This window comes from Ursus americanus, chromosome 12 (assembly GCF_024610735.1).
Source record: "Ursus americanus isolate L20-20 chromosome 12, mUrsAme1.1.p, whole genome shotgun sequence".
Taxonomy (NCBI): domain Eukaryota; kingdom Metazoa; phylum Chordata; class Mammalia; order Carnivora; family Ursidae; genus Ursus; species Ursus americanus.
This window is the reverse complement of record NC_142138.1, coordinates 12,027,501-12,051,440: the sequence shown is the minus strand read 5'-3', so window position 1 is coordinate 12,051,440 and position 23,940 is coordinate 12,027,501. Positions and strand designations below refer to the sequence as shown.

General features: G+C 55.3%; 1 protein-coding gene across 1 annotated transcript in view; it reads left to right on the top strand.

The window, feature by feature from the left end:
- Nucleotides 1–4,551: 4,551 nt before the first annotated feature.
- The window catches only part of TTC22 (tetratricopeptide repeat domain 22), a 20,107-nt gene continuing 718 nt past the window's right edge, over nucleotides 4,552–23,940 (top strand). Inside the window, exons 1-7 of the mRNA XM_045802250.2 lie at nucleotides 4,552–5,261; nucleotides 18,125–18,180; nucleotides 18,380–18,495; nucleotides 18,807–18,925; nucleotides 20,435–20,596; nucleotides 22,173–22,325; nucleotides 22,850–23,940. The exon at nucleotides 22,850–23,940 is cut by the window's right edge and continues 718 nt beyond it. Of these exons, the coding sequence (XP_045658206.2) occupies nucleotides 4,695–5,261; nucleotides 18,125–18,180; nucleotides 18,380–18,495; nucleotides 18,807–18,925; nucleotides 20,435–20,596; nucleotides 22,173–22,325; nucleotides 22,850–23,386 (1,710 nt within the window). The 5' untranslated portion in view covers nucleotides 4,552–4,694 and the 3' untranslated portion in view covers nucleotides 23,387–23,940. The remainder of the gene's footprint in view (nucleotides 5,262–18,124; nucleotides 18,181–18,379; nucleotides 18,496–18,806; nucleotides 18,926–20,434; nucleotides 20,597–22,172; nucleotides 22,326–22,849) is intronic.

Below are 23,940 nucleotides of genomic sequence, written 5' to 3'. Positions count from 1 at the left end.
TAGAGCGAGGCTCCGAAATGCCTCGTACTGTTAACGGACGCTCATGGGAACCCCGGGGCCCACCGAGAGGGCTCGGCTAGGGCGTTCTTTCTCCACTTCCGGGAAGGAAGGAGGACAAAGTGGGAACCAGCAAGGACAGCCAGAGCCTGGAGGGCTGCAGAGAGGAAGGGAAGGCTTGCCGGGATGGAGGCCGGGCTCATCTGTCCCCCACAGAGCCCAGACACCCACTCTGGGCAGACGCTGTGTGGGATGCCTGGTCTTGGGCCTGAGAGCCCAGTGGGGGAAACAGTGACCACACAGTGTGGCCAGGCCTATGACAGAGGGAGGCCTCTGACCCAGCCTGTAGGTAGGTAGGTCAGGGAAGGCTTCTTGGAGGAGAACTCCAAACTCATTAAGTGTGTGTATGAAGTGCTAAGTAAAGAAAGGAGTTGAGTCCCCAACAAGGTATGGTCTGCTTTCTTCCCTCCTCCTCCTTTATCCCTGACCAGTGCCCCTTGGTCATGCTACATCTAACATCATCTCATGATTACCTTTGATCCTCCCAGGGGTCTTAAGCTGAGGCACAGCAGAGAGCCACACTCCATTTGATGATGACAGGACAGAAGTCAGAGACAAACAGGACTTGCCTGGGGTCCTACATCCAGTCCGTGGTAGAGCCGGGCTCCTGGGACAGCGTGTCTCCTTTCAGGGTCCACCCAGTACCCTTCTAACATCCCAATATAGCACTTAAACAGGAAGTCCAGACCTGGCCTAGTGTAGCTGTGGGCTGGACTCTCAGGCCCCAGGCCAGCCAGGCACATGGCCATGTCTGGCACCGTGCCCACCCTGCACCACTGAGCTGAGGGTCAGAGGTGTCTGGCCTGGGGACACACACCCTTGGTCATCTAAGCACAGGCCCTGCCCCTTCCCAACTGTGCAGATGCGGGCAATTCGCTTCCTTTTCTGATTCTCCACTTTCTTACCTTTAAGAGGAAGCTAATCACGCGTCTCTCCAGACTGCTAGCAGGATTAAGTATGTTCCTGGCATAGCAGAATCTTAGTGAGAGGTCATTCCCAGCCCTTGGAAGGGGCCCCAGCAGAGGCCCAGAGGCAGAGACTGTGTCTCACCCGCTCCTGGTGCCGTACGGGGCACTGCTCAGTAAATATTTGTTGAATGATGAGTGAACAAATAAAGGAATTAATCTCGAGTAACTTCCAGTCCCACATAAACCTTCAAAGAGAGTCGTATCTGAATCCTGGCTCTGCCGCTCTAGCTGGCGGCCTTGGGCACGTGACCCTGGTCAGAGTTCAGTTCCCTCATCTGAGACGTGGACATGGCTGCCTCATGGACGAGCTATTTAAATGGAGGCGTCAGTGAAATGGGCTTGTGTCCACTAGCAAGTCCTGCGCCCTGGGGAGGCCCTGTGACCAGCCCCGCATCTCTCCAAGGGTTGTCGGCAAGCCCCAGAACCTGCCTGAGGCTGCTTGGCTGCTTCTTTCCCAGCCTGAGCCCCTCCGCTCCACGACGCATGGAGGAGTGACCGCAGAGTATAGACCAGGGTCTGTTAGGCTGGGAATCCTGGCTGCCAGACAGGCCAGAGCGGGTATAGGCTCCAGGGTGAGTCAGCTTCTAAGCAAGGCGGCCCGCCCACCCACGTCAGCCCGAAGCCTCCCATCCCAGCATCTCACTCACCCTAGCGACCAACTCATCCCATTACACAGAAGAAGAAACCAAGGCTCAGAGAGGGAGAGTAACTTGCCCTGGTCACATCTAGGGAGGTGTAGGGTCACACGGCGGATATGGGATCATCATTAGGGTTGGGAGCTCCCCAACTGCAAGAGGTTCTAACCATCCGGACTGTGGAGCCGGCTGTTAGGTCAGCGGAGTCAAGTCAAGATTCTCGGGATGCAGGCCTCCGTGAGGGTGCTGCCCCCACTGCCTTCAGTCCCCACGCCCTCCCTCTCTGGCCCACGCTCTGTACATTTCAGCCATAGGGGGCTGCCCTGCCCTCAGACACCCCCTGCACCGCAGACCTCTGGCCTTTCCCTGTGCCCTTCCTGCCGGCGAAATGCACCCGCGACCTGCCCTTCGCATCCAGTTCTTACTCATCTTCTCAGGGGCAGATCAAGAGCCAAACCCGCCCATCAGGACGGCCATTACAAATCACAAAACAAAACAGAAAATAACAAGTGTTGGCAAAGATATAGAGACCTTGGAACCTTTGTGCACTGTTGGTGGGAGTGTAAAATGATGCAGCTCTTACGGAAAACAGTATAACAGTTCATCAAAAAAAAAAATTAAACATAGAATTGATCTGAGCAAGCGATTCCACTCCTGGGTGTGTCGCCAAAAAGAACTGAAAGTGGGGACTCAAACAGGTATCTGTATGCCCTTGTCCATGGCAGCATTGTTTCCTACGGCCAAGGTGCAAACAAGCCGAATGTCCCCTGATGATGAATGGAGAAACATGATGTGGCATATACATACAGACGATGAAATGTTATTCCCCCTTAAAAAGGAAGGATGTTCTGACACAGGTTACAACATGGATGAACCTTGAGGACATGACACTAAGTGACATAAGCCAGACACAAATGGACAAGTATATTACTCTATTTATATGAGGTCATTAAAGTATTCAAATTCAGAGAGAAATTCAAATTCAGAAATTGGAACGGTGGTGACCAGCGGCTTGGGGAAGGAAGGATCAGGGGGTTACTGTTTAATGGGTACAGAGTTTCACTTTGGGGGAGATGAAACAGTGCTGGAGATGGATGGTGGTGATGGCTGCATGACAATGGGAATATTCTTTTTTTTTAAAGATTTTATTTATTTATTTGAAAGAGCGAGCACAAGCGGGGAGGAGGGGCAGAGGGAGAGAGAGAAGCAGGCTCCCCACTGAGCAGGGAGCCCGATGTGGGACTCGATCCCAGGACCCCAGGATCATGACTCGAACTGAAGGCAGACGCTTAACCAACTGAGCCACCCAGGTGCCCCAACAGTGGGAACATTCTTTTTTTTTTTTTTTTTAATTTATTTATTTGACAGAGAGAGAGACAGCCACCGAGAGAGGGAACACAAGCAGGGGGAGTGGGAGAGGAAGAAGCAGGCTCCCAGTGAAGCCCGATGCGGGGCTCAATCCCAGGACTCCGGGATCACGCCCTGAGCCAAAGGTAGACGCTTAACGACTGAGCCACCCAGGTGCCCCAACAGTGGGAAGATTCTTAATGCTACTGACTGTACACTTAAAAATGGTACAAGTGGTCACTTTTATGTTAAGTATATGTTGCCACAATAAAAAGAGGGAAAAAAAGCCAAGCACTCTGAGAATCTATTTCTGATGCCCCCAAGGGCAGAGCCTAAGTGTCATCTCACGATCACCAGCAATTTAGAGCAATAATTTTTTATTAAAAATTACTAAATTTTATATTGTACAATTACAGGTGAAACATAACACAAGGAAGATATTTTTAATTTACCTTTTTATTGCTCAAGTCAATTTTTTCCCCAGGTTTACTAATTGGCTCTATTTCCGCTTTTGAAAACACTGGCGTGTTTGTCAAGAAGTTGAAGGAACAGGGTCTGAGAAGCCCTGTCCAGGAGGAATGAAGGGTGGGAGGGTCTCAGAAGCTGAGACTTGCTACACAGCGCAAGCTCAGGAGGACCACCAGCCTTGCAGCAGGGAGCATAGCCTTGCCTTCTAGGGGGCCGGGAACCAGCGCCAGTCCTGGGAGAAGGCTGGCAAGAGAAAGAAAACTGGGCCACGGGTGGGGTACAGGATGAAGTGGGAACCAAAGGGGGAGCAGTGGGAGCTGACAGTTACCCAGAGTGACATTCACCAGCTTTACCCTGGATATCTACCCTGGGGGAGAGAATGTGACCCTTTCTTCAAAGATGAAGAAAGTATGAAGTGTGAAATTATGAAGTGATTCATAATTATGAAGGTCACGGGTGATTAGGGATGGAGAACCAGGATTAGGACCAGCACATGGAGCCCCAGAGTCTTTCCACAGTGGCCAGCTGCAGGACAGAGAAGAGTCAGGGGAACCCTAAGTGGGGAAGCCTGATAAATCATGGCCTCAGGAGGCACAGAGAGGAGTGGCAGGCTCCCTTCAGAGGAAGGAGAACACAGGAACTTCGGAGAAGATGGGAGAAGGGCAAGAGTGAGGGGGCTTCCACAGGCAGCTGGAAGGGTCAGCCCTCACCCGCTTAGTCAGCGAGCTCACACAGAGAACGTGCGGAAGTGCCCACGGAGACAGGGCCTGGCTGGGTTTCAGCCATCTGGGTTCCAGGCTGCTGGGGCACAGTCCCGTTCTGTGACCTGGGCAAGTCCTTTCCTCCTGAGCCTGTTTCCGCGTCTGTTGAGCAGAGAATAAAAACAGACCTTTTGCCATGCGCTGTGGTTTGCGCGCCCAGCACTTGGCAATGCACCTGTTTTTTTTGGCACACCTGGTTGTGCAATGCAGGCGTCTAAGAGCCGCTGAGCAGCGAAAGCCGACACACCCACAGGGCGCTCCCGGAGCCGACGCTCAAACCCTCCCACCAGAGGGAGGCGCCCCGGGGACCCGGAGGCGGCAGGACCCTGGGCCTTCGCGCGCGGTGCCCCTAGCCTTCCGCGCGGGGCTCGCTTGAGGGCGCCCCAGCCACGGCACCCCACCCCCACGCCCCGCAGCAGCCAGGGCAGGGGAGAGGCCCGGGGAGCAGTGGGGCTGCCATGGCGGAGCCAGAAGCCACGGCCGAGGACCTGGACGCCCTCATCGACGACCTGGACTACCTGCCGGGCCACTTCCACCTGGAAATGCAGCTGAACTTCGAGCCGCGCTCCCCGGCCTCGCTCCGCGCGCGGGACCTGAAGCTGCAGCGGGAGGGCTTGCAGCAAGAGCTCGAGCTGGCGGCCGCCCCGCAGCGCCCCGCCGTGCGCCACCTCCTAGGCGCCTTCGCCTTCTACCTGGACGAGCTGGACGAGGCCCGCGAGCGCTTCCTCGAGGTTGCCCGCGAGGACCCGGGCAATCTCAATGCCTGGGCCAACCTGGCGCACGTGTACGGGCGGCTGGGCCAGGAGGAAGAGGAGGAGGCGTGCGCCGGGCGGCTGGCCGGCCTCATGGGCCTGGCCGCGGAGCGCGAGGCGCCCGGGGACCCCCAGCTCCGTGCCGCGCGCTGCCTGGCCGAGCAGGGCTACGCGCACGGCTTCGACGTGGGCTGCGCCAGCCCGGAGGAGCGAGCGCAGGTGCTGGCCGCCGGCATCGCGCTCTACGACAAGGCGCTGGGCTACGGGCAGCAGGTAGGGTGACCCGCCCCAGGTCGGGAGGGCTGGGGTCGTGGCCCCCAACGTCTGCAGGACGACCCCGCGCCCCACACTCTCCCCAAACCCTGGCCCTTTGGCTTCCGGGATACCCTTCTAGGGCGCCTCTCCCAGACGAGGCCTGTAGCTTTTTTCGGCTAGGGCGTGGACCTGCTTCCTAGCGGGACAGTCTGCCTAGGTTTCTTTTCTGGCAACGCTGCAAAATCAGCGTTGGCCAAATCACCCTTCTCGCCTCGCTTCTCCCAGCAAGTACCTGTCCACGAATCTGTGCATATGGCCTAAGTAAATGGCACAACCAACCCTACAACCCAACTTGGGCAGCATTCTTACCTCCTCTCTCCCCCTCACCCCAACTTCCACTTAGACCCCCAATCCCTGTACGTTCGGCCTGCCCATGTCTCTGAGATCTAGCCACTGCTCCCCAGCCTCCCTCTGCAGCCCAGCCTCCATCATTTCCTGCCTGACTAGTGTAGTTGCCATCATTCTGCCTGGGTCCCTGCCCTCCTGCCTGACCCTTCTGCCTCCTCCTCCACCCTGCTGCAGCATCATGTTGCTCAGTCTTACTGACCCTGAACTGCTTACGCCCCTGGTAACTCCCCACTGCCTGCCAGGTAAGTCCAGGACTCTCCAGCTGGCACCTGAGACCCTCCATGCTCTTCTTCTCTGCTCTCTCTCTGCCGTGTTCCCCCTTCCAGCCACACTTTTGCAACAGCCTGAGTCCCTGTGTCCCCCCAGTGGACCAAGTCTCCTTAGAGCTCACCTTGCCTCTCTCTTGGCCTCTTTCTACGATGCTCTTCTGCTCCACCTTTGACTGGGAGGGTCTCCCCAGTCTTGGGTTTGTCTCAGGCATCCCCTCCTCTAGGAAGCCTTCCCTGATGTCTGCAGGCTGGGTCAGGTGACTGCCCTGGGCTCCCACAGCACTGCTCACACTGGCCATTCACAAATCTGTCTCCTTAATTCAGCCTTGAGTTCTTTGAGAGTGGGGAAAACATCTGTCTGGTTTATCACTGCAAACCCTATACCGGGCACAGTGCCTGCCACACAGTGGTGCTCAATTAACGTATCTTGAATACTTGTATGCGCAGAATAGGGCCTGGCACTGAGTAGAAAAACACCAGGTATCTTAGTTACCTATAGCTGCATAATAGACACCTTCCAAAACTAAGCAGCTTAAAGCAAAAAGCATTTATTACTTCGTAGTTATTGTGGATCAAGAATCCAGGTATGGCTTAGCTGGGTGCCTCTGGGCTCAGTTCTCATCTGAAGGCTTGCTCAGCTGGGGGAAGACCTGCTTTCAAGCTCACTCACATGGCACTGGCTGTTGGCCAGAAGTCCCCCTCAGGTCCTTGCCTATGGGCATCCCGTCACTTTCACTATATTCTGTTCACTAGAAGGGAGTCACTAGGTCCAGCTCCCACTCAAAGGGGTGGGACTACACAGGACATGAACACCAGGAGATGGGGACCACTGGGAGCCATCTCAAGGGTTACCTGCATTGGATGACAGATGAGTAACGTAGAGGGCGTTATCTTCCTGTTACAGAAGAGGAAACCACAGTTCAGAGAGGTACCAAGACTTTTCCGTGAAGGCAGGATTTAGCTGTAACAATGATGTTTTATGATGGCTTAGATTCGTGATATTTAAATAACAACAAGCCTTCACACAGGGCTCCATTCATAAAGCTTCTGCACACGCCCTCAGAGCCTTTTCCACCCAAAGCCTCTTCCAGCTGCAGAGAGGAAACGTGGGATCCAGACCTCAGGGAATGCAGGCTTGAGGGCACAGACTTGAGTTCAACAAAGCAGCGTGGGGTAGGCAGCGTGGGGTAGAGGTTACGGCGGGAGACTCTGGGTCAGACAGGCCAGGTCCCTGAATGCCTTCCGCCCTCAGCGGGAGTCATGGACAGCATAGCATGCATTGAGTGTGGTCCCAGCAGCAGAGTAGGGCCGAAGGGGTCCTGAGCTAGGAGCCAGGAAGCCTCTTGAGCCTTCCTTTCTGGGCTATGGTTTCCCCCTCTGTGAACTGGGGGCAGAGCGGGGGAACTGGATGGTCCACAAGGCCCCTTCCTGCTCTCAGGGAGGAAGGCTTCCTGGAGGAGGTGAGTGTAGAGGCAGAGGTTTGGGCGTAGGAATCAAACAGAGTCCAGCATCTCTCTCCCTGTGCTGGTCAGCCTAGCCATGGTGGCCCCCCCCTCAACCCCCCACCCCTGGCATGAGCCACCTCCCAGAGGATGGAGTGGCAAGCAGGGTGCCGCCCAGAGCTGCTTCAGGTGGGCAGTGGCTCTGTGCTGTGTCCTTGGGTCTGGATAGCACAACTATGGGCAGTGCCCCCATCGCAGGAGAAAGTTGGGGATTTGGAGCCCCCATTTTGCCATCCGAGAATTGGAAGAGATCGTGCCTCTAGAGCACCTGGCATGGAGTAACGCTCAAGAAACAGCCACATCCGGTAACAATGATGATTTCATCACAGTTAGAGCAGGAGGCCTGGGTTCACGCACCTAGCTCTCTTATCGTTTTGCTGTGTGACTTTGGACAAGTCACGTTTCGTCTCTGGTCCTGGCGTCTGCTTCATGAACCTTAACAATAGTGATCTCTGCCTCCGATCAAATCATGGGGTGAAAGTGCCCGTAAACTGGCAGATTCTGGGCCTGTCTGAGAGGCAGGTGCTTGGCGTCTTAACATTTGTTGAATATCTACTGTGTGCCAGGCCCTGTCTTTAAGAAGCCTGTGGACAAAAGGAGGAGCAAACATTTGTTCTTTTATTTAGCCTTGCCTGAGCTCTCCAGATACTGGAGTCCACAGTCCAGGTCCTGGGGGTAGAATGGCAATGACTGAGTATCAGAGAAGGAACACTTCCCTTCAGCACAAGTGAGTGACAGAGGCTTCCGGAAGAAGCAGGAGTGTACCGGCAGGAATGAGGTGAGGGCTCTCCCAGCGGGGGTGTGGTGTGTGCAAAGGTCCTGCAGTGGGGGCCTGCAGAGCCTGCGGGCATTAGAGACAGCTGAGTGGCTTAGAAAGAGGGCGGTCAGAAGCTTCCCACGAAGAGCCCAGGCTGGCCTGGGAACTGCTGACACGGTCTCTGAAATCTGCTTCCCGCCCTCCTCTTCAGCTGCGGCTGACTTCCCAGCAACTGCTCCTCCCAGCACGCTGTGCTGTTTCATACCTCCCCGGGCAGCTACTGTTCTCCCTGCCTTGAAAGTGGACTCCATCCCTCAAAACCCTGCTCAGATGTCACCTCCACCTTGAAGCCCTCCTTCACTCAACACTCCACCTCACACAATAATACTTAGGAATGTCTTCTGTGGGTGCCTTCCAGACACGATCTTAGCGCCCACAAGAACCTTCTGACCCCATTTTACAGATGCGGAAACTGAGGCATAGCTGCGCTCAGTAACTTGCCCAAGGTCACAGAGCTAGTAAGTGGCCATCGAATCCACCCCACTCTGTCTGACCTCAAAGCCTTTGCTCTTTCTGGGGAGGTCAGAGAAGTGGGGGTGCGCTAAGCACAGATGGTGGTGGGTGGTGAGGGCCACTCTGCGTGGACCGCCTCCTGCAAATCTAGGGCAGAGGACGTGTGGGAAGAGAGGCGGTGGGTTGCCGGGTATGGAGGGTAGGGGCCGGGAAGGAAGGGGGCAGAGACGAGGTCAGGGCCAGGGAAGGAGGAGGTGGGACCCCTGCTGATAATGTCTGCCCGCCTCCCTGGGGGGCACAGCTGGGGGTGGGCAGCTGGTGGTCTGGCCCCACCCTGTGCTGTAGCTTCGAGAGATGTGTCCCTCCCACGGGGCTGGGACTGTCTCTGGCAGGGAGGAGCCTCTGGTGCTCAGAGGATAAAGAGTGGCTGAGGACCGAGTACTCATCCGCTCGCAAAAATGACAAGAGAAAACCTAGAGTTAATAATTCAGCCCATAATCCAAAAATAAACAGTGTGTGTGTGTGTGTGTGTGTGTGTGTGTGTGTGTGTGTGTGTGTGAGGGGGTGTTTGTGACTTCCGTTCTCAGCTCTTCACTCCCTCCTGTTTTCTTTAAGTCACAACAATGTGAGGAGGCAGGTTGCTCTTACCTGTCATTTCTACCCTCCTGCCAGCACCCCGTTCGCGCAGGCGCGGGCACGCGCACGCACAGAGTCACGTTGGATTCTTGTTGACAGATCTCAAAGTGGGGGCGGGGGTCGGGGGGGAATGTTAGGAGCTTTGGAGGTAGACAGACTGGGTTAAAATTCTGTCTCCATCACAGGTGGGACAGGTAAGTCACTTGACCTCCCTGAGCCTCTGTTTCCTCATCTGCCAGATGGGATTCTAAGGCCCATCTCACTGGGTGGCCGTGAGGACTGAGAGACCACGGAAGGCTGCAGGCAGGGTGCACATCGCGTCAGGGCCCAGCCTTCTCCCTGCGCCCCACCACTCAGTGTCCAGCATAAGGTGGGACATCCAAGAGCTGTCTGGGACTGTTGTTAAATTTCATTTCATTGAATCACTGGACTTTAAGTCTTTAAATCCCTCTTTTTTAAAAAATAAGGTAACTTGAACCTCTGTTTCTCCTCAAAAATACCCGTGTCCCAAGCTAGCTCGGGTATCTGATCGTCTTCCCCTTCACCCAAATACTGGTGGCTTGACACACACATGCCCACGCGCACGTGCACTCACGCAGGCCTTCACCCCCGCTCACGGCCCAGGGTGACAGCACAATGGGTACCAGGCCCGGAGTTCAGAATTTTACATTCATTAGTGCATTTGATTACTATTCAGACGTCACAGACACACTGCCAGTTGAGAAGTGTGATTCCGCATCTCACCAAGGACCTAACAGGCTCAGGGAGGGCAGTGGCTTGCCCAGGGTGACCCAGCGCACCGCGGACGTGCGGATCGCACCCCTGGCCGGGGCGGGCAGGGAGGAAGGCAGAGCTTACCGGCCCGGCAGACAGCCTCACAAACCAAGGTGTGGACATTCCAACCGGCCACCACACCCAGCAGGGTGGGGATGTGCTAGGAAGGGCCGAGAGGGCACAGCGGGTCAGTAGCCCCAGGGTCCCCTGTGCGCACGTGCGCACACCCACCCTCTGTACATTTGCAGCCACCGGGGAGGCCGGCTTGGGAACTGGGAGTAAAGAACTGCCCTCCTGACAGGGCTTCGGCCTCCCCCGAGACCCCTGGGCCCTCGGTGGGTGCACCGTGTGGGGCAGATGCACTCGTGCGACTGTCGTCAGAGCGTCCGCATGGGAGTCCCCAGCCTGCAGGGGTCCCTGCTCAGCTGGCCATGTCCTGGGTGCCCTGGGCCAGCTGTTTAGTCTGAATGTCCATGTCTGTGAAATGGGGACAGGGGTGCCTGCCTGACAGGGCTGTGGGAGGTGTAACTGCTCCCAGCCCCAGCGACATCGATGGTCACGGGCTTCCCATCCTCATCCCCCAAGGGGGCTGCCAGGACCCAGGATGCAAGGGAGCCCTGGGTCCTCCTTCTCAGTGAGTCCCGCCCTTCCTGCGGTCTCCCTCAGCCTAGCCCCAGCCAGTCTTGGGAAGAGAACAATGGCATTGGGGAGGACTCCGCTCCAAGCTGGGGGCCAGGATGGGGTTCCTGCCCCAGCCCTGCCCCAACTCACTGTGGGTTAGTGGGCAAGTCGCCTCCCCTCCCTGGGTCTGTTTCCTCCTCTGTCAAGTGCGAGCACTGGGCTAAGGTGGCGGCCAGAGTGATTCAGGGACAGGAAGGACTTTGCAAAGCAGAGAAGTGGGGGAAAATGAACTCTCGGCAGGAAGAAAATGCATACACACATGTGGGAAACCACAGCTTGGGGAACGTGGGGGACAGTATCTTGAGGACTGAAGAGCTGCAGATCCTGGGCAGGGTTTCCGCTCCCATGGTGCTTGCCAACACACACACACACACACACACACACACACACACACACCTTCACAAATCTGAGTGGTTCAATTGGGTTCAGCGAGGAAAAGAGGTGGGTGACACTGGGCAGTGAGCTACATACTGTGCATTCATGTACTTTTCATAGATGATCTCATCTGGTCCGCACATGACTGCTGGGAAATCAGAACCGGTATTAGCCCGTTCTACAGATGAGCAAACTGAGGCTAGAGAGGTGTAGTGACTTGCCCAAGGGCACACAGCCAGGAGAGGCTGGTGGGAACTGAACCCAGGTCTCTTGGACTTAAAGCCCAGGCTGGGGGACGGCTTTCCTGGGCTCTGGCTCCAGCCTTCTGAGAGCCTTGGAGCCACTCACATTTCTGAGTTTGCTGCTGGCTTCTCTCCCTCCGTTCCTAGCAAGTTTGGGACCTGAGTTTCCCCTCCTCGTTGATATCGGATCTCAGAGTCCAACCTGCCGTTAGCATCATCTGGCCGAGCCGCCTCTTTTTCCAGGAGAAAAGAATGTTAAGGGCACACACGGCACAGATCCGTGGGAGGAGGTGAGAACATTCAGGCATCACCGTTATTATTGCAGAAGGCAAGAGACTTCTTCAGACCCACCCGGTCTCTACTGGTTCCAGGGCTAGGTTTGGACACAGGACTAGACAGGGTCCCTTTTCTCTAAGGACAGTGGGATAGAGAAGTGGCTCAACACAGTCCTGTAAGTCTAGGGAACCAGTGTGAGGCAAAGATCACCTGCCTCGGTGGCATGACAGACCTAGGACAAGAAGGGGGGTGACAGTGGGAAGCTGTGGTCAATCTGCTCAAATCTTACATTCTGTGAAGACCACCCAGGGAAGCCAGGACAGGGAGGCATAGGGGACTTACTTCCATGGCATAGCACCGCCCCTTCAAATCCCCTCCACCAGTCACACTGACCACGCCCACCAACCTGCCTGTGACACAGGCCGGCCAAGTGGGGTCATTCTGTTTGTGCCTGCAGAAGCTGAGGCCCGGCCTGGGCTGGGGGCCTTTCCAGGATCCCCGGGGGAGGCAGAGGCAGGAATGGGACTCCAACCCCATCCCTCCGTTGACTCTCCGCACCCCCTGTGGCAGGAGCTGGGTGGGGGTAGGGAAAACCCCAGCCCTTGCCTTTCTGGTGCCTGTCCCACAGCTGGGGTGGGGGCAGGACTGGGTGTGCAGAGCCGGGAGGCTGCTCCGTGTCATCACAGAGGACATTCCGGTTGTGCAGGAAGAACGTATTCCTGAGGCCTGCCGCCTTGTGACTTTTATTTCTGCGGCGTCAGCCTTCACAGGGTCGGCGTGATGAGGTGGAAAGAACAGGGGCGTTGGAGGGAAGCAGATGTGAACTTGAATCCTGGCACTTCCACCCTGGGCTGTGGGGCTGGGCGGTGGCTTTTTTTTTTCTTTATTAGTCTCCGTTTCCTCCCCCAGAAAAGGAGGTGGAAGCATGGCACCTTCTCAGGCTGCTGTGAGTTGCCAGTCCGCCGAGGCACTGATGCGCCCAGTGGAGAGCTGATGCTCAGGGGTGTTCCTGCTCCTTGCTCCGTCACATCCCCCCTCTCCCGAAGGAGAACTAGTCAGCTCTCAGGAAGAGAATCAGAAATGGAGAGTACAGTGTCATCAAGGGGCACAGTTCAAATTGCAAGGCAATTCTTTTCCTGAAGAACCAGCAAGGTCTCTATAGCCTATCCGGATGTATAAAGATTCATGGCTCATTTGGTATATTAAAAGATCTTCTACTGAAATCCTTTAAAATAGCCAAGCCCCACAGCACTTCCTTCTTCAGGGGCCACCTTATGAAATAAGTGGAATAGTCAAGATCCACCCCTGTACCCACCAGGTTCACACAAGCCTGCCCTGTAATGGTTTATCCTGACCCTATTCTTTGCCGGTTCTGCCAGATCACCTACCTTTGTCGCTGACCCATGCAGCTGTAGGAACTTGGGTCTTTGGGCTTTTCTGAGGATCACAATTCTGATCCTTTGGCTCATTTAAAAAAGAGATTCACCGATCAGCCCATCATCACTCAGCTCCCCACAGTGCAGTAGCCCAGGATCAGTGCATCAGGGGGCCTATTAAAACCCAGGTTGCCCCGGCCCAGAGTTCCTGATTCAGTGAGTAACGAATTTGCATGTCTATCAAACTGCCAGGTGATGCTTCTGCTGCTGCTGCTGCTGGTCCTGACCACACATTGAGAACCACTAGTCTAGCCATTAGGTGCGGGAGCTCTGGGGCTGAGCTGCTGGGGTCCCAGCTCAGCTGCCTCCTAGCTGTGCCACTCTGGGCTACAGTCACCTCTTCTGTAAAATCGGGGTAATCATAGTCATGACCTCATAGGTAACCCCATGGGGTTTGAACGGGTTCACGTGTAAACCCATGGGTATCTTTGAGTAATTCAAGAGCCTCGTTATGGCTTGTACTACACAGGCAATACCACCACCTGGTGGCAGTGTGCCTGAATTGCAGGGGTAACTCCTCTCTCCTCGTTCCCTTCAACTTGAAGGCTAGATTTCCAGATTTCTCTCTGGGCTTACATTGGCTGTGTGACTTTGAGGACATGGTCCCATCTCAGTTTTTCCATCTGTGCTAAGAGAGTAATGGGAATTAACTTTACATTCCACACGGTGTGGTCTGAGGACCAAATGGAATCTGTGTGTGCCCACTCTGTAAATGGGAAGCACTGTGCAAACACTTGCCGCTAGATGTTGTGGGAAGAACATGAACTCCAAGTCAGAGGAACCTGGCCTGAAATGTCAGGTTAAGTGGACAAGCCTCTGCCTCTTCGAACCTCGGTTTCCCCCTCCCTAAAATGAGGGAGATAACAGTGCGGGCCTCCGGGGAGCAGGGGAATGTGCTGAGGACCCCTTGCCTGAAGGCTGTGCCTTACTCAGTGAGTCCCGGGGTCTGAAGATTTCACTCGCGGGTTAGGGCTGGTGCCTGGGCCTTGCCCACTCTCTCCCACAGATCTGTCATGGAGTGGCGGCCTAATGTGAGGCCCCCTCCAGCCTGCAGCCTTGGCCGGCCCCCTCTCCAGGTCCCAGAACCCCCAGTTCACATGGTTGTGAGGAGGACCCAACAAGAAAGAGAAAGGGTGGTGTGCTGCCCAGAGCCCACGCCGGGCAGCCTCTTGGGGAGCCCCCCTTCTCTGGCAGAAACCCTCTCCAGGCCTCCCAGGCTGCCTCCCACACCTTGCCTCTGGGAGCTGTCAACTCTGGAAGTGAGAGCCTTTCAGCCTAAGACGTTTCAGGGCGATTTTATTCTCCAGCAGAGAGGTGGAACAGCTCCTCCCTTCTCCAGGAAAGGAGGGGGGGACCAGAGGCCTGTTTAATTTAATTTAACGCACCGTGGCTTGCCAGGTTGCCCCTGGTAACAGCCTCAGCTGCTGCTTTAGTTACAACCAGAAGGATTTTTAAAGAGACAGCCCATTTTCAGGCCAGGATCGCACAGCAGAGTGAAAGGCGTCCACAAGCTTCATTGGGGGATAGAGGATTAAAGTTCAAGGGAGGCGAGGCCTCAGACTAGATCTGTTTGGGCCATTAACTCCACTTCGAATCTGCAACCCCATAAGCCCTCCTGCAAATGTCACTCTTCAGCGGAATCTGAGGAGGGACTGCATTTGGGATTTGTCATAGAGATGTCACTCAGCTAGCGACTTTTCTGGAAAATCTGTTTTAGCCTTCAAGTCGAAGGGAACCAGGAGAGAGGAGTTACCCCTGCAATTCAGGCACACTGCCACCAGGTGGTGGTGTTGCCTGTGTAGTAAAAACCATAACAAGGCTCTTGAATTACTCAAAGATACCCAAGGGTTTTAAGCCCTGATACTAATTAGCATGTTACTGGGTAAGTTGCTTCACCTCTGTGGTCTCAGTATCCTCAGAGATAGAATGAGAGTGATCAAGGGAACGGTGCTGAGGACAGCTCTTGGGGCTAGCATTATGAAGGCATGAATTTAAGTACCAGCTCCGTCTGGTACTAGCTAACTTACTTCCTGTGGCTTGAATGCCAAACAAGAGGTACAGGGAGAGCCCTGATTATACCACGTAACTCTCCAACACTGGGGGTCTGTGGAGGGGAGAAAGGTGCTTGGGACCTCACAGGGGATCCTGGGTAGGCCCTAGTAGCACAGTGGGGGGATGGGGGGGTGGAGAGAAGGGCGAGCCAGGACCCCTCTGGACTTCTGAGAGATTGTTGCCCCAGAGGGAACTGAAATAAACCCCATGGACAGAGCAGCCTCCTGGACACCCCAACCCTGCTCAGCTCTAACCCAAGCCAGGAGAAAGGGGTCCAACATTTACGGAGCACATGCTTTGGACTGGGCACTGCCCCCGCCATGCCTGTGAGCTCTATATCATTATCCCCCTTTGCAGATAAGGACACAGCCTCCTAGAGGTAACTTAGCCATCCGAGGTCCCCTGCCTCATAGGACCAGGCTGTCGGCCACCTGAGCCTCTGCTCTCGCTCGTGGCCATACCTCCTTGTCCGAAGCCTGATGAGGCAGCAAGTTCCGTCTCTCCCTACCAGGACTCCATTGGGCCAGCCTCAAAGTGGGCATGGGGCCAGAGGTCATGAGATCATACCTCTAGACAGCCAAGAAGCCTGAGGCACTTATGCTCCGGTCCTTCACACGATCAGGCACTGACATTGCATCCGGGTCTTTGTCCAGCGTGGCCCACAGTAGTGGCCCCATGAATCTGAGTCCCCCTTCCTATGTCCCAGGTACTGGGTAGGTAGAACAGGTATGGTTATCCAGCAGCCCATCCTAGCTTTTTTGCTTTGGCTAATGTTCCCCACTGAGCCCTCGAGGATGCCCTTCAACCCTTGGCAACTGCCGCCCTCCCCTTCAGAGAGCCCTGTCCCCAGCTAAAGCCCCATACACGTATTCCCCACTAAGTGACAGGAGGGCTCTCCGTGCTGATGTGAATGTAAAAACATACTGGATCTGGGCACTGCCCTTTCTAAGGCTCCCCACTGCCCTGCACATGAACCCTGGGGCCTAGCCAGGCCCTTGGGGGCCCCTCCTGATGTGGCCCTCCTGGCTCACCCTCCCGCCCCTGACAACACACCACGCTCCCTCACCTCCGACCCAGCTTTGGCACACGATGTCCCTCCATCTGACGCCTTCTCTCACGATGTCCCCCTGGGTGGTTCCTACTGTCCTGGAGAAGCCTGCTTCAGCTGGTCCTCTAGAAGCTCTGTGGGCACACCTGTATCATGCAGGATACTTCCTCCCATAACCCCTGGCGTTGCCTCCACTCACACTGTGATACGATCTGGCTTTCGTGCCAGACTGGAAGCTCCTAAAGCTGGGACCTGCCTTTCCTCTCCTCTGCCCACTGCCCAGCCTGGGGCAAACAGAGAAGATACTTGGTGAATAGTGGCTAAGAGATGTGATTAGCGGGGCCTCCTCTGGGTGATCTGGCTTGGGCCCTGGGTCAAGACCCTGCCTCGACGGGCAGTCACGCCTCTCAGTGGGATCAGACTCACAGGACCCCCTTTCTCTCTTCTCCCTGCAAGCTCATCCACAGCCTCCCCAGAGCAGCCACAGCATAACTTGCCGACATTTGCTCCCCCCACGCCCCCCTCACACACACCAGGCTCCATGCTTGCCAGGCACGCCACACGTCTCCACACTGAGCCCTCCATCTGGAATGCCCTTGGCCCGCATTCCACCCTCTGAAACACCACTGCTATTCAAGACTCACCTGACAGCCCATCCTCTGCAAGACCTTCTCAGAGTCTTTTGGCTGGGACTGGCCTCCCCATCCTAGTGCCTCTGTCCACATCAGTCTCATGGCCTTATTCAGACTTTGCCTCATGCTAGCGCTATGGGCAACCTGGTGGGGTAAGGGGAGCCATGGGCTTTGGAGCCTAACAAAGGGAGTTCAAGTTCCAGCTCTGACACCCATATGCTGTGTGACCTTGGGCAAGTCACTTTACCTCTCTGAGCCTCAATATGTTCACCTGTAAAAGGCAGATGATACCTACCCAATAAGTTGTTGAGAGATTGAGAGGGTGGGTGTCAGGATCCTGGCACATGGCAGGCACCAAGTCAAGCTCTACTATTTATGCCTGGACCTGTTTTCCTAGCTAGATTGTGAACCCATCTGGGCCGGGATGCAGGTCCAACTCAGTGCCATGTCCCTATAGCACTCAACACAGGGCCTCACGCCACAGATGTCCAGAAATGCAGGCTGGACTGAGTGCATTCACCTGGCTGCTGGGAGTCGGGGTGGAGGGATGATGGGGGTCCTGAGCTGAGGCGGCCACGGTGGGAGTGCAGAATCCAGCCTGGGGATCCATGCCAGCAGATGAATGTGGTGGGAGGGACCAGAGCCCGAAGCAGAGCTGCCGATATGCACTGGGGGTTTTATTGGTTTTCATTAAAATTCCTTCCTGAGGCAGCAGCATCTACTCCCATAAATAACAGCATAAATATTTTATCTGGTGCCCAAGTCGGTCTAAATGCCTGGCGAGGTTGGCAAGAATAACAGAGGGAAAACCGCTCAGGGGGGTCCTGGGCTGCAGCTGAATTCCGTCAACAAGCCCGAAAGGGCTTTCTCAGGAGGGTGGAAGCTGAGGGGTGGCGCCAAAGGGAAGAAGCGAGTGGACAATGGGGGAGAGAGGTGACCAGTGGCATGTGGGCCCTGGAGTGGGGGGATCCAGCGCACAGGGCGAGGAGCCAGGGGGAGGGGAGCTTAGCTTGGAAAGCAAGATGGAGGGAGAAAATTCCACTCCTGCTCCGTGACGGGCACCTTACTTAGGACATTCATACAGGTTATCTCGTCAAACCCTGTGTAGTCAGAGAAGAGAGGTGATTCGCCCAAGGTCACTCAGCCACCAGTGGCAGATCCAGGACCATGATCAGCGGTGTACCTGGGGCTTCTCGGGGTTCAGGGCAAGTGTGGGAATCTATGAACGATGGCCTGTGTACCTCAATAACAGCACCACGGGCCATTCTCTGCTTTCCTAGATCCCAGTGGAGGAGAAAAGGGGCTGGTACTTCACCATGGCGACGCTCTTCATCAGGTCAGGCTGGGGAGCCGGGGACTGGACGGTGGGGAGGGTGAGGTGTGGCCTGGGACCCGGGGAAGAGGTGGCTGAGTCCGTTTCCACGGCAAGGGCTCCCCAAGTTCCCTTCCCTGCCGCTGGCCTGGGGAGAACTCACGGCACCCTAGGGACACCTGGGATGGGGTGCCAGCTACCCACATCCCCTTCTTGGCCACAGGCTAGACGGCATCTTCCTGGAGCTGGGCAGTGAGGAGCAGAAGCGGCTGCCTGCCTTCAACCGCACTCTGGCCCTGCTCCGCCAAGTGCTCAAGTCCTCGGACCCCCACCACCAAGGTAGGGCCGCCTGGCTCCCCCTTTACCTGTCACTAGCCCTGCCTGTCACTGTCATTGTCCTCACCTCTGGTATCGTCTTCCTTTTGGAGACATCCTGTTTCTCTCTGTCTCACCCTCTGTCCCATATACTCATTCAGTCATTTCACAGAACTCATGCACCTTGCAGCTTGCTCAGTGACTTTGCCACAGGCCCTCTCGTCTTCCTGGGGACCGACACCTTGCATGGGGCTGGCCCCGTCCCTCCTCCTAGGCCCTCTCCCTCTCTCCACCCCGCTGCTTCTAGACACCCTTCTCCCACACTTTACCCCCAGCTCTGGCCTGGTGCTACCTCGGGATGCTGCTGGAGAGGAAGGACACCTTCTCCACCACCCCCATGGGTGTCCATGACTGCGGGTACTCGGGAACCGACCCCCTGGACTGCTTTGGCAAGGTACGTCCCCTGGCCACGCCCACTCTCCAAACTGGGATGGAGTGTGACACCCCAGCCTCCTCTCCTGGAACTTGCTGCTTCTCTACGTGTCATCCCACCTCCATCCCCCACTGTGTGGCCCACCCAGGAAGTGCCCCGGCTCTCCCTCCTTTCTTCATTCAAAACAAAAGTGACTTTTGTCATCTTTCCTCTTTGCTTAAGAATCAGACCTTCCCCACGCCCAGGCCCCAAGCCTGCTTCTCCAGCCTTGTCTTCTGAGCTATTCACCATGTCTCAGATATACCCTCAGACTTCTCCCTTTCAGGCCGTGGTTCTCACTGTCCCTCCCCACCCCCAACGACATAGTGAGAAGATGGGCTTAGCTGGGGTCTCATGCCAGCTCTGCCCATGGGCCATGTGACCTTAAGCAAGTCACTTCCATCCCTGAGCCTCATTATGTCTTTTTTTTTTTTAAAGATTTTATTTATTTATTCGACAGAGATAGAGACAGCCAGCGAGAGGGGGAACATAAGCAGGGGGAGTGGGAGAGGAAGAAGCAGGCTCCTAGCAGAGGAGCCTGATGCGGGGCTCGATCCCATAATGCCGGGATCACGCCCTGAGCCGAAGGCAGACGCTTAACCTTTGTGCCACCCAGGCACCCCTCATTATGTCTTAATTACATCATCTGTCTACCTTCCAGGTCATTGAGAGACTTAAAGGAGGTAATGCTTGAAATTCACTGTAAACTGTAAAGTGCTGTTCGAGCCTTGTTCTTGGGCACCTCGTTTACGTGGTAGTTTCCACACTTAGCTCAGTTCTGAAGTCTTTCCTGGAGGCCAGGGACCCTGTGATATTCATTGACCTGTGCACTTAGCACAGTGCCCTGCGTGGGGCACATGCCCAATGTTTGCTGGTGGGTAGATTAATGAGCAAGTCCTTGATGAGAGATCTTAAAACAGAATGGAAAAGGAACGCTGGCTCACGAGGATTCTGAGAGTTGTGTCCAATTTAACAAACATACTGCCTTCACCCCTCCTTGAGAACCTACTCTGTGCCAGGCACAGAGATGAGACCCTGCAGGAGTTCGCTATCCCAGAGGCAGCAACACACACTGGACAGGCAGTGGTCAGTAACAATGTGGAGGGGAAGTGCTGCGGGCCTGATAGAAACACTGCACTGTGTAAATATGGGGGAGGTAAAGGCCGATTCTGGCCCTCCTTCCAACGGCCCTGGGAAATTGGGGGAGCATACACTAGATGTGTCCGAGAAAGAGAGGTGTGCCTGGGGCATGGAGGGATTCACTGGACAGGACACATGAACGTGGTGGGGAGCATGGGAGTCGGGCTCTTGGGAGTTGAGTGCCAGTGAGTTGTATCCTTAAGTATTAGGTTCCATGATATGGCCAAACTTACTGGCAGGTGGATTTAGGGAAGAAGAGCATTGCAGTGCCATGGCTCTATCCAGAGATGGGGGACCTGCAGGTCGGGGAAATAACCAAATAGTTTGCTCTTACCTTGCTTCCTTCCCTAGGCTATTGAGATAGCCAAGGACCAACCCCCTATCCTGAATCGCCTGGCCAAAATCTTCCACTTCCTGGGAAAGCAGGATATGGCCATTGGAACCTGCAACATGGCTCTAGATATCCTGCGAGACCCGGAGCTCAACTGGCAGGCCTACTGCACAAGGGCCAAGGTGAGTCAGCCTGCAAGCTCCGCCTCACCCTGCCATCCGGAATCTGAGAACCAGGACCAAGGGTTAAGACTGGGTTGCCAGAGCCCAAAGGTCATAGAGCCTTCATGGTGGAAAGGAACTTAGCAGTCATCAAGACAGAAGGTTTGTGTTCTATAAGGTTGTTGAGTGAAAGAATGAAGGACACTCCCACCCACCGCAGGCACCCCTCTACAATGACCTGATCAGCGACCTCCAGCCTATACTCAATACAGGCAGACTGACCTGGGTTGAAATCTGGCCTTTCCACCTATCACTCTGGGACAGGGGAAAAGCCACTTCTCCTCTAAAACTCCATTCCCCAAACTGTAAGTTATGGATAATGACCTCCACCTACAATGCTCTTCTCTCTGATTGCCTTCCTTCCTCACTTCCTGGAGGTCTTGACGAAAAGGAAGCTTCTAGCACCATCTTACTGAAAATGTCAACCTCTCACCAGCATTGTGTGTCTTCCTTTCTTGGTTTACTTTTTCTTCTTAGCGCTTTTTACTTCCCAACATACTATGCATTTATCATGCATATTGTCTTTCTCTCTCCCACACTAAAATATATGCTCTGTGGGGGCAGGGAATTTTGTTGTTTTGCTCTCTGCTTTATCCTGGGTGCCTGGAACAGTATTTAGCACATAACAGGCTCTTGATGAATATTTGTTCAATGAATGAATGAACTGAGCACCTACCATATGCTAGATCTTGGCTAGAATATGTTCTCTCAATCGTCATGGGAACTCTCCAAGGAAGGTATCAGTGTACTAATTTTTCAGATGTGGAAAATAAGGCTCACAGAGGTTGAACAACATCCTCCCCAGCTCACTTGCTAATGGGGGGGGGCACATGGAATTCAGCCAAGTCCAACTGGCTCCAAAGCCAGAGCTTCCTCCTCCCCCACCTTATGTCACTCTCTTAGAACGAGAGCCCATCCGGTTGGCTATAAAGCATTAATACCTTCAGCAACAATGACCCCTTTTACCTACTTCCTCCTTCTCATGCCTCCCCTTCTGAACCTCTAGATTTTTTTAATGCTCCAAGTATGGGGGAAAACAAGGGCTGTGGATGAAGGCAAGAGTCTGGAATCATTTGTAATTTGATGCTTGTAAGTTGGGGCCACCTTCCGTTCCTTCCAAATTACTTATGTGGACTCTCACAAAATCCATGCTGCCATCCTATCTAAAATAGCCCCCTCCCCCAGTCCCCTCTAGCCCATCACCCTGTTTATTTTTTCATAGCCAATTGTCACCACTGCACGCCCAATACCTGGCGCTGGGCCTGGCATATGGTGGGCACTCAATACATACTCGCTGAATGAATGAATTTGTTAACTTCATCCAACCCCCTCATTGTACAGACAGGAAACTAAGGCCCAGAAAGGGTGTCATTACACAGCTGGCACAGAACTAGGACCTTGGACTCTGGGGTCCCAGTCTCAGGGGCCTTCTGCACCACAGAACTTCCCTGAGTTGCTGCTGAGAAAAAGCCTGGCATCATTTAGGGTAGAAAGGAGGAGCTTGGAGTATCGTCCCTGAGCTGACTCTCTACGGCAGACCCACCTCAGAGCGTACCTGCACGACCTCGAGCGGGCCAAGATGGGGCTCGGCGGCATGCCTGACAGGAACCACCTGTCCTGCGCCAAGGCTGACCTGGAGGAAGTGGTCAAGGTGTGTCCGAGCCTCCAGACCTATCTGGATATTGGCCAGGTAAGGCAGCCTCTTCACTTGAGTAGCCAGTGGCTTGCTAAAAACCTATTTACTCTCTGCCAAGGCAGGCCTGGGCACTGAGGACTCAGGGAGAAATACAGCTGCCCCCCGCCCCTGTCTGATACCATACCCACCTCCTACAACCATGGTGAGGATTATATGAGAAAATGCACATACAGCATTTAGAAGAGGGCCAAGCTCTTTCTAAAGCACTCAGGAAGTGAGGGCCATTACTCTTTTTCCGGAAGTGCTCTCTGGGCCCAAGGAATGATTCCCAAGAGGTGACAATATCCTAATTTTACATACGAGAAAACTGAGGCCCAGAGAGTGCCTCGTTCAAGGTAATATGGCCAAGAGTCGTGGGGCTTAACTGGAATCACTATTTCTCCTTTTCCGGGCGCGGGACCATTTGCGAAGAATTGTCGGAGGGAGGGTGGGGAATGTATGAATGGAATTTTTTAAAAGCATGTATGGGAGCGGAATGCCCAGGGAGAAAGGCTCAGGCCCCCACACTCCCCACCCAGGTCTACTACTACATGGGCGTGGACGCCGTGCAGGAGCTGCTGGCGGTGGACGAGGCGGCGCTGAACCAGGCGCTGGTCTTCCTGGCCAAGGCGGGCGAGTCGGAGCTGGGCGCCACGCTGCCCGAGCTGCAGCTGCTGCGCGGCAAGTGCCTGCGCATCAAGGGCGAGGAGGCCAACGCGGCGGCCTGCTTCAAGCGCGCCGTGGAGCTGGACGACGCAGGCTCCAGCCACACCGACGGCTTCGGCTGCCTGCTCGAGGCGCTGCTGGCGCAGTGGAGCCAGGCGCAGCTGAGCGACACCGAGCTGGGCCGCGAGGTGGACGCGTGGCTGCGCCGCGCCCAGGGCAAGTACCCCGCGGCGCGCCTGCGCCAGGAGCTGCAGCGCGTGTGGCGCGGCCACACAAGCGAGGTGCTGGGGCTGGCCCGGGCCTTAGTGGCCCAGGGACGGCCGGCGCTGGTGCGGCTGCTCTTCGAGACCATGGAGCAGGACGGCGACATCGCGAGCGTGCCGCGGGGCCGTCGCTCCTTCTCCCTTTGAGGGGCGTCGAGGCCCCGCCCCGTCGTGGCCCCGCCCCACCTACAGCTGATTGGGCGCTCAAAACGGGCCTGCCCTGCCATAGGCTGGCTGTGGAGCAAAGCCAATTAGATTCTCTTTCGGGAATTGGGGTGGGGCGGTTGAGACACAAGGGCAGGAGGCTTGACCACGGAGTCACAAAGGCCTGATGAAGGAGACCGGGGGTGGCTGGGGCACACGCGAGGGACCACCGGGAAACTGCCGTTTGAACCACTGAATTGTTCAAGTACGCAGAAAAAGTAAGATGGCTGCAAGATACAGAAGATAATTGTCTCCGTTTTGGCGGCTTTTTAGTCCCCGTGCACGATCCTTGAGGCCGGAGTTCCTGTCGTTGGATTGCCGTGAGTCACGCTCTACTCTTATAATAAAGGCGCCTTTACATGAATTGACTGGAATGGGTCTCAGGCCCCGCAGCCATAAAAGCCATGCCAGAGCGGAGGCCAAAGCGGCGCAGTGAGCAGATAAGGGCAGGGTGATAGTCTACACCTGAATGCTCAGGCCTTTTGCCTACCTGCCCA